Source organism: Littorina saxatilis, linkage group LG10 (assembly GCF_037325665.1).
Source record: "Littorina saxatilis isolate snail1 linkage group LG10, US_GU_Lsax_2.0, whole genome shotgun sequence".
NCBI classification, from domain to species: domain Eukaryota; kingdom Metazoa; phylum Mollusca; class Gastropoda; order Littorinimorpha; family Littorinidae; genus Littorina; species Littorina saxatilis.
Genome location: NC_090254.1, coordinates 32,566,345 through 32,576,344, shown reverse-complemented (window position 1 = coordinate 32,576,344; position 10,000 = coordinate 32,566,345). Strand labels below are relative to the sequence as shown.

General features: G+C 40.4%; 2 protein-coding genes across 2 annotated transcripts in view; one reads left to right on the top strand and one right to left on the bottom strand.

Moving 5' to 3' along the window:
• LOC138978610 (chymotrypsin-like serine proteinase) overlaps nt 1-3,142 on the bottom strand; it is a 4,975-nt gene extending 1,833 nt beyond the window's left edge. The window contains exons 1-4 of the mRNA XM_070351372.1: nt 2,991-3,142; nt 1,152-1,332; nt 538-628; nt 73-238 (exon numbers count right to left, since the gene is read on the bottom strand). Coding sequence (XP_070207473.1) covers nt 73-238; nt 538-628; nt 1,152-1,332; nt 2,991-3,024 — 472 coding nt within the window. The 5' untranslated portion in view covers nt 3,025-3,142. The remainder of the gene's footprint in view (nt 1-72; nt 239-537; nt 629-1,151; nt 1,333-2,990) is intronic.
• Nucleotides 3,143-4,709: 1,567 nt separating this feature from the next.
• Nucleotides 4,710-10,000, top strand: part of LOC138978609 (chymotrypsin-like serine proteinase) — an 8,318-nt gene continuing 3,027 nt past the window's right edge. Inside the window, exons 1-3 of the mRNA XM_070351371.1 lie at nt 4,710-4,798; nt 5,443-5,623; nt 8,898-8,988. Coding sequence (XP_070207472.1) covers nt 4,765-4,798; nt 5,443-5,623; nt 8,898-8,988 — 306 coding nt within the window. The 5' untranslated portion in view covers nt 4,710-4,764. The remainder of the gene's footprint in view (nt 4,799-5,442; nt 5,624-8,897; nt 8,989-10,000) is intronic.

The window sequence follows — 10,000 nt, the reverse complement described above, 5'->3', positions numbered from 1 at the left end:
CATCATCATCATCATCATCATCATCATCATCATCATCTCTCAGAGACTGCAGCAGGCAGGACTGATCCTTACCAACGAGACGTCCCCAGCCGCTCAGTTTACACGACTGGCCGGCAAAGGTGCCGCTTGTTGCGAAAGTGATCTTGTTAACGTAGTTGTTGAAGGATAGCGCGGAAGACAAACGCATGACGGCGATGTCATTGGGAAATCCATTTGCGTTGCCGTTGTAACTCGGGTGCTGTAAAGGGAAAAAGGAAAGGGCACAATCATAAGGGAAACTGAAGTAGCATCTTGACTCGCTGGATTCTCAGTGTTGCCTATTTTATTTCTTCACGCTTTTTGTTTTGATATTGCTTAACGCAGCTTGTTTTTAACATTCAGTCTCTATTTGACAGAAGGCATCACAGGAGAGTGGGATCTAGAGGAACCCGATGGCGCGCGTGTGTGTTTGTGTGTGTTTGTGTGTGTGTGAATTAATATTCTGAATCAATCTCTCAATATTCAGAATCGACAGCTACTGAAGTACCCCATGCTTACATTTGTGTAGCTTGAAAGGTATCTGGTAACCTGGTAAGAGTCGGTGTTCGATATACGGTGGAGACCACACACCACTCTCAAACTGTTCGCTCTGCATGGAAGAGAAAAAGGTAAATAGGGTAAGTCACGTGTGTACAATTGGTGCAATAAAGGAGTCTTTCGTGTTCGTCAAGTCTATACATGTATATTGATTCACGTTGAGTAACGTTGTTCTTAAGCAGATTTAACCACGCCCCTTCCCCGCTCCCTCTTCTTGTAAGCCCTCTTAGTGATATAGGTAATCGACACAAACACACACACACACACACACACACACACACACACACACACACACACACACACACACACACACACACACACACACACACACACACATATCTCGTATGGAAAAAAATTCTGTCCTACGACAAAGTCTGAATTGCAGGGAGTGGTTTTCTTTTTCTTTTCTGGAGTACCCTCATCGAGCCACAAAAATTGGCTGAAGTTTTTGTCGGTTCAATTTCAGGAGTGAGATAGTCGTGTGACTCTTGTGCCAGAATATTCAATCCTTATGGTGCGCAAAATAGCCAGACCAAATGAGTTTTTCTAGGAGAAGAACTCAACAGAACACTTACGAGCCACTCAAGCAATGGGCAGCGGTGACGACGTTGTTGTTGTTCCAGATGACGGAACCACAGATGTGGTACCAGGAGCTACCTGACTGCCTCTGTAGCGAACAGATGTAAGGGTGCTCGCCGTACGTTGCGGTTGTCCCTCCCACAATCCTCTGAGACACCTCGGCGACACACACCGCCACTGCACGGAAAATCAATGGACAGATTCTATGTGTATTGTCTTGTTATCACATTATTCAGGATTATTGTCGTTATGTTAAGGTGTATTTGTTGTGTTCTCTGTAAAGTTACTGTTGCACTGTAGTGGTATTGGCGATATCCGTTTACCATGACATTCTAAGCAGCTTCCTTGTACTCATCCACCACAACCAGCAGGTTTGATTCTGTGGCTGGTCGACAGACGATATATTTTGTAACAATGTGTTATTCCGTACATGAAATACATTTCGGGTTTTGCCCATAATAGCTAAATATACCGCGACAATGTATGAGATTGGTCATTAAAACTCTCAAAATTCTTATTCCTCATTATTTTTGGGATCCCTAAACAAATAAATATAATTTGGTTGGATACAAAAAAATGAGCTAAAAGAGTTAAAAAGAATAAAGAAAAGCGCGCTTCCCTGTTAAGTGCAAGCGCTACTGCGCTATACTGGCTGTCTCTTCAAGCGATCAGCAGGTCGCTCTGCACGTTCATATGTCAGTGCTTTCTTGTATCGAGAAAAGTATTGTCTTGGTGAGACAACAAAATGCAGTGCGTTCAGTTTCATTGTGGGAGTTGGACAGGTGGAATACATGTATTAAATTCGTTTTACGTGACTTCAAAAGCCTGTTGTCAAACGTGTTTTAAATTCAAATTGAAAATCAATGGATATCCCGCTATGGATATTCCATATGAATCACTTTGTTACCTGTTTATTGTTTTAACTTGTTTTCAAATGATTTAAAAAAAAATTCAGGGTCATTGAATATCGGTGGACATTTGATATATGTGTGTATATATACTCTGAAGAGCACAGACCACAAAAAGGGATGTACAGGATTCATGTTGTGTGTTTGCTTCTGATTTTGTGTTGACCGCACTTAGATTTCTGATGTTTATTGGCCGGTTGAGCTGACACACGGTCGTAGTAAAGAAATTATAGGTTCCTACCTTAAAGGCACAAACAGCCTCCTGTAAACCATCTGTTTCTGGTCACAGGCACTCTCAGGCTTTTACACACAGTACAAACACCCTTTCGTTTAAACACTCACCGATTGAGAACATCCCAGGTGCCCTCCGTAAAGAGCGAGCATTTTTCAAATAATGTATTTTTGCGTGGCCAGCCGGATTGTCTGTACCACAATCGGACGCCTCGTTTTGGCGCTAGGACTAACTGCTGCTTTTTCCGTGAGAAGATTTAAATCGTTCTGTAAACCATTTGAGGCAGACTGGGCCTTTAAAAGGAAGAGAATATACGCCAATGGTGCTTTATAGTATCTGCCGTGTGCAATACAGGTGTTGTATGTACGGTGACTGTTACTTTCTTGCATACTCCGAGTCTTAGATCGTTGCCTTTTTCGTAAGTTTATTTCTCTTTGGCGACCCCGTAAGGTCAGCACTTGTATCAAAGCTTGTGTTCTTGAAAGTATGGTTTCAATACATATATACAAGAAATCATTAGAAATCTATGGGTATTCGACATGGACCGTGATTATACGTCCGGAAGCGTATTGTAGAGCACAACCAGCATTACCGCATTTTTTTCAAAACGTGTTTTAAGTGCAAATGAAAACCCTACGACACAACATAGAGCATTAATGGATATCTCATTCGACACGAATCTTGTTTATACTTACGAAGAGCACAGAAAACGGCAGCAAACAGCTTCATCTTTGATGTTGGATGGAGAGCAACAGTGGAAGTTGATGGCTAAGGAGACGATGAGTCTGGCATTTATAGGAGCGGATAAAAAGTCATGTGCATCTCAAGCACACATTTTCTCACAGTAAAGCAATTACTTTATTGGGTTCTTCAAAACAAGTGTTGTCGTCCCATAATCACGTTATTGCTCGTCTTTTCTTCTTGCTGACTTATTTGACTATTTGTTTGTGTGTATGTTTGTATAAGAGTTTGCTTCTGTGCTTGCTTGCTGGTCTAAGTTATTTGTGAATCTTTTATTTGTTTGGCTATTCGTTTTTTTTCGACCGTTCCGTTGTCCGATCCTTCATTAGCTCGTTCATTTATGTGTTTCGTTTTCCTATTTGTGTTTGTTTGTCTGTTATCTCCATTCTTCCACTGATTACGTGCGGTGCGGTAAATTTTGCAACAAAGAGAAAAGAAAAAATATTTAAATTGTTTCAACCATTTTATCTTATTTATGATTTGTCCTAAAGGCACAGTCTGCCTCAATAGGTTTAAAGAACGATCTAAATCTTCTCATGAAAAATCCGTTCTTACCTTATAGTAAACACTTGCATTAGCATTTAATTGCATTACATGACACACTAAATGTCTATTTGGCTCGCGTAAACCACACACCAGTTTTCGTGATTTATTTTACCCCTGAGCCATCGTGTACCCGTGTGATCCAGTTTCTTTTTTTCACAATTTAGACGTCAGTTTGTGATGCTAGTATCTGCAATAGCACGTTATTGTGTACCTCGTTTCGGCGTTAGACCTAACTTTTAGAATCTAAATAATAAATTGACAGCTTGTTACACAAACATTCTTAAATCATAAAATAATTCTTGTTTCATCAAGACAAGGAGCCCGGAAGCAGTTGACGTAAGGTCGTGTTTCCCGTAGCATACGAATTTTCTGCATAGCGCTTGCTGTTTTGAAGCCAACCGCCGCCGATAAGTTCGTGTGACTCGCAGCCGTTTGTTGCGTTTTAGATTCAGAGGTTCACAATAACGTGCTATTGCAGATACCAGCATCACAAACTGACGACTAAATTGTGAAACAAAGGAAACCGGATCACACGGGCCCACGATGGCTCAGAGGTAAACTAAACAAAAAAAACCTGGTGTGTGGTTTACGCGAGCCAAATAGACATTTAGTGTGTCATGTAATGCTATTAAATGCTATTGCAAGTGTTTACCATAAGAATGAAGATAACAGACAAACAAACACAAATAGGAAAACGAAACACATAAATGAACGAGCTAATGAAGGATCGGACAACGGAACGGTCGAAAAAAACCGAATAAACAAACAAATAAACGATTCACAAATAACTTAGACCAGCAAGCAAACACAGAAGCAAACTCTTATACAAACATACACACAAACAAATAGTCAAATAAGTCAGCAAGAAGAAAAGACGAGCAAGCACTAAAGCACGAAAACAAATTAGACAAAAATAGTTGTAAATAAAAAAATAAAAAAATAAACATAATTTAAGCCACTGTAGAAAGTCACACCTGTTGTGGGCGTGACATCACACGTTTATCGTTTGCAGTGTTTCTAGGACGACAACACTTGTTTTGAAGAACCATATAAAATAATTGATTTACTGTGAGAAAATGTGTGCTTGAGATGCACATGACTTTTTGTCCGCTCCTATAAATACCAGACTCATCGTCTCCTTAGCCATCAACTTCCACTGTTGCTCTCCATCCAACATCAAAGATGAAGCTGTTTGCTGCCGTTTTCTGTGCTCTTCGTAAGTATAAACAAGATTCGTGTCGAATGAGATATCCATTAATGCTCTATGTTGTGTCGTAGGGTTTTCATTTGCACTTGCCCCGTGATTTGTAAAATGTTTTACATTTTTACAAATCACGGGTTAACAACAGCCAGTACAGCGCAGTAACGCTTGCACTTAACAGGGAAGCGCGCTTTTCTTTATTCTTTTTAACTCTATAAGCTCATTTTTTGTATCCAACCAAATCATATCTATATGTTTTGGGATCCCGGAAATAATAAGGAATAAGATGAAATTCTTTTAGACCGATTAATATTTTTTATTAGAATTTTGAGATTTTTAATGACCAATCTCATGCATTGTCGCGGTTTATTTAGCTATTATGGGCAAAACCCGAAATGTATTTCATGTACGGAATAACACATTGTTACAAAATATATCGTCTGTCGACCAGCCACAGAATCAAACCTGCTGGTTGTGGTGGATGAGTAGAAGGAAGCTGCTTAGAATGTCATGGTAAACGGATATCGCCAATACCACTACAGTGCAACAGTAACTTTACAGAGAACACAACAAATACACCTTAACATAACGACAATAATCCTGAATAATGTGATAACAAGACAATACACATATAATCTGTCCATTGATTTTCCGTGCAGTGGCGGTGTGTGTCGCCGAGGTGTCTCAGAGGATTGTGGGAGGGACAACCGCAACGTACGGCGAGCACCCTTACATCTGTTCGCTACAGGTGCAATCAGGTGGCTCCTGGTACCACATCTGTGGTTCCGTCATCTGGAACAACAACAACGTCGTCACCGCTGCCCATTGCTTGAGTGGCTCGTAAGTGTTCTGTTGAGTTCTTCTCCTAGAAAAACTCATTTGGTCTGACTATTTTGCGCACCATAAGGATTGAATATAGCTATTCTGATGAACACGTGGGGGAATTTGGGGGCTGTGATTGGATGGTCTCTTCCGATCATCAAAGCATAATGCTACGGAAGTCGGCCATTTTTCTCAATATCCAAAAGCATATTGTCAATAACAAAGACGCATGGTTCCGGTTTACCCACCTGTACCACACGATGTTTCACTGATCGACAGCAGCATACACTGACAACTTGAAATTCTTATCGGGTATGTTTTTCAGCTTTACAAATGTCGATAGCATACCCTTTTCTGCTAACTTCCCGATGAAACAGGACTAAACCTATTATTTTCTGTCCCTAAACACCACAAAATGCCCAAAGTCGGAAGATGTACAAACAGGGGAGTACAACGGAACAGCCGTTTTTGTGTGCCTGTGAGCTTAGTTCACAGTTGCCGACTGACACAAATTTTCGCATTCGGCTTTTCTTATCTCGTAACTCCACACTAAATACCCCATTTCCCCTCTGAAGTATTGATGTACAACCCATGGCACTAACATTCATGTAGTCGTTTATAACTGAGGTTGAAAAATTCGCTTCATGACGAGACAATTGAGTATAAATGCCATTCACCCAAACTGGAAACGTCGCTGCCGTCTGCTCGCTTTGTACGGATTAGCTGTTCTCTTTTCCTCCCCTTGTTGCATCCTAGTTCTTCAGTTGTTTCTAGTTTTCCGTTGATGTTGTGTTTTGGTCTTCTTCATAAGTAGTCTTGTTCAAAATTAAAAAAACTCAAACTTCTTTTTGTTGTATACGAATGAACTAATAAAAAGCTGTTTAACAGCTGTGTTGTCAAATCGAGTTTTTTTCCAAAGTCAGTGTGGCGCCTGCGCAAAACTAATGCGCATAAGAAACGGCGTCTGCTATCAAAACCTGAGATCAACGCATCGACGCAAAAACTGTCATTTTGTAAGTTTGGAACAACAAATAAAGGTGAGAACAGCTATATAATCGCTATTGTATTTTCAGCGTAGCAATAGGGTCCGATATTTAGACTCGAACAAGTATAATGCGACTCGTCTTCGACTCGTCGGCATTATACTTGTCTCGTCTAAATATCGGACCCTATTGCTACGCTGAAAACACAATAGCTGTTAATATTCTGGCACAAGAGTCACACGACTATCTCACTCCTGAAATCGAAACGACAAAACTTCAGCCATTTTTGCGGCTCGAATGAGGGTAAGCTTACTCCAGAAAAGAAAAAAAAAACACTCCCTGCTATTCAGCCTTTTTCTTTCATACGAGATTACGCGACAACTAATTGAGTATAGAAGGAAACTCTGTCCCACAAAAAAGTCTGATTAACTCAACTCAACTCAACTCAACTCAAATTTTATTGGCTTCAATTTTCATAGAAGAATTTGTCTTGCGTTTGGGAGAAAGTAAGAGTATAACATATAAAAACAGCATTCATATCACATTTCATGTATCACACACAGCAATCACTAGTATAAGCCTACAATTATCACATTTGTACCTGTATCATACATGCAAATAAATAGTATCACATTTCCACGTATCACACACAATATATACATTACATAACATACAGCAAGCAAGATTAGCAATTATGTCTCACATGCACAGCTTCAACACAGGAGAAACTTATACGATTTGCGTACTCACGCTTTGACAAAACTAACCACACCAGCCATAGATCAACTTCTTTGTCGAAAGTGACCAAACAACTGTCAATGACGTCTCAATATGGATGAATGACGTCACAGTCTGTATCTTTTGAAGGATCAAATTCTCCAGCATGCTTGCGTATGTATCATTCTGTTTGTTGTTCGAAAGTCTGACCTGCTGCGGATAGTGTTTTTGCGATTGGTGACTGCGGTAAGTCTGTTGATGGTAAGATAAGAAGGATTGTTTCAAAAGAAAATCAACGACTAAATGTTTCAGACTGCTAACTTCATTTCAATAGTGCACACAGTGGACGTTGCATATATAAGGAAAGGAGACTTTGATGATTCAGGGCACAACACTGGAAAGATCGTCCGCTTGACTGCAGCTACTAGAGTTTTGCCAGGTGTCAAAGGATTGGATTATACCCGGAATGTATTTCATGTACGGAATAACACAGTGTTACAAATTATATCGTCTGTAGACCAGCCACATAATTACACCTCCTTAGGAATGCGAGCGTTGCATCAACTGCGATGACACCGCAAGCATACATTGTTTGTTGTTGTAAATATAAATTTCATTTCATTTCTCTTTTTCATTACTTTATTGTCCCATCGCTGGGAAATTCGGGTCGCTTCCTCCCAGTGGAAAGCTAGCAGCAACGGAGTCGCGCTACCCAGGTGTCTGCGTGTTTAGGTGTATTCAGCCACCTGCACTTATGGCAGAATGACCAAGGTCTTTTACGTGCCATTGTGATGACACGGGGGTGGGACATGGCTTCCGTCTCTGGGTCTGCACATAAAGTTGACCCGTGTCCGTCCCGGCCCGAATTCGAACCTGCGACCTTTCGATCACAAGTCCAGTGCTCTACCAACTGAGCTACCGGGCCCTCCTAAAGGATATTTAGCAACTTACGAGGACATATGGACCGATAATAAAAAATAAAAAGCTGTGTGAGACTATCCAATCACAACCACTGAATTCCCCCACGTGTCTATCAGAATAGCAATACAGTAGGATGTTAGTTCGGCATAATGTTTAGTGAGATACGATACCGGTAAATGCCCAGCCTTTTGGCGGTGACCTTACGAGTATTGTTCCTCTCCTGAGGTGATGAAGTGACCGAGACAAATGTTATTCTCGACGTTCTTTGTAATGTTCTTGAGAGACGATAAATAAGAAGCGACAGAACTTTTAATTGCCAATAATTGCCAATTGGCACGCTAACTCTTACTGCGACGAACGCTCTCGCTTTTGACGTTTGCGATTTGAAAAAAGCTAGAGTTTCAAGAAGAGACGTCCTGTGTGTGTGTGTGTATGTGTGTGTGTGTGTGTGTGTGTGTGTGTGTGTGTGTGTTTGTTTCGATTACCTATATCACTAAGAGGGCTTACAAGAAGAAGGAGCGGGGAAGGGGCGTGGTTAAATCTGCTTAAGAACAACGTTACTCAACGTGAATCACAATACATGTATAGACTTGACGAACACGAAAGACTCCTTTATTGCACGAATTGTGCACACGTGACTTACCCTATTTACCTTTTTCTCTTCCATGCAGAGCGAGCAGTCTGAGAGTGGTGTGTGGTCTCCACCGTATATCGAACACCGACTCTTACCAGGTTACCAGATACCTTTCAAGCTACACAAATGTAAGCATGGGATACTTCAGTAGCTGTCGATTCTGAATATTGAGAGATTGATTCAAAATATGAATTCCCCTTTTCTTTTCTTTTTTAAGACTGAAAACAGTTAAAAGAATTAAAAGCCACAAGTTCACGTTAAATTCCTACACAATTTGACTGACGGATCAGGGGATGCGTCGTATTCTAAAAATAAAAGCTTTGCTTTAATCATCACTCACATTCAGAGTATTATTTCGTAAAACCACTCTTACGTTGGACATTTTTAGACACCGCTGATTAATTACAATAATCGCCAAACGCTTATGTGGTCCTGTGGTTGTAAGTGTAGTCTGTTGGACTAAATAAGCATTCACATATGCGGATAAATGCCATGCTTGAGAAGTAAATATTTCATTCTGTCGATAAAGAAGCAATGTGTTTGGATTATCTTTCTCCAGAAGAAAATCGGCTTCCTTGAATACCGTATATGTTGGCACGCCGAGTGTACATTGTTGAGTTATTTTATTACGGGATCGAGTGTACATGTTACATTCAAACCATCATATATTTTCTTTGGGCCTAATCTACCGCCTTTCAATATGACGTTATTTGCGTGTTCAATATTTTATATAACGTTCTCTTCGAACAGATTGCTATGTAATCTACCGCCTTTCAATATGACGTTATTTGCGTGTTCAATATTTTATATAACGTTCTCTTCGAACAGATTGCTATGTAATCTACCGCCTTTCAATATGACGTTCTTTGCGTGTTCAATATTTTATATGACGTTCTCTTCGAACAGATTGCTATGTAATCTACCGCCTTTCAATATGACGTTATTTGCGTGTTCAATATTATATATGACGTTCTCTTCGAGCAGATTGCTATGTAGTTGAAGATGTGAACAATAATTTCCATTCAACGAATGTCTTCATGTTGAGCATATATGTTGGGCGGGGATATAGCTCAGTTGGTAGCGCGCTGGATTTGTATTCAGTTGGCCGCTGTCAGCGTGAGTTCGATCCCAGGTTCGGCG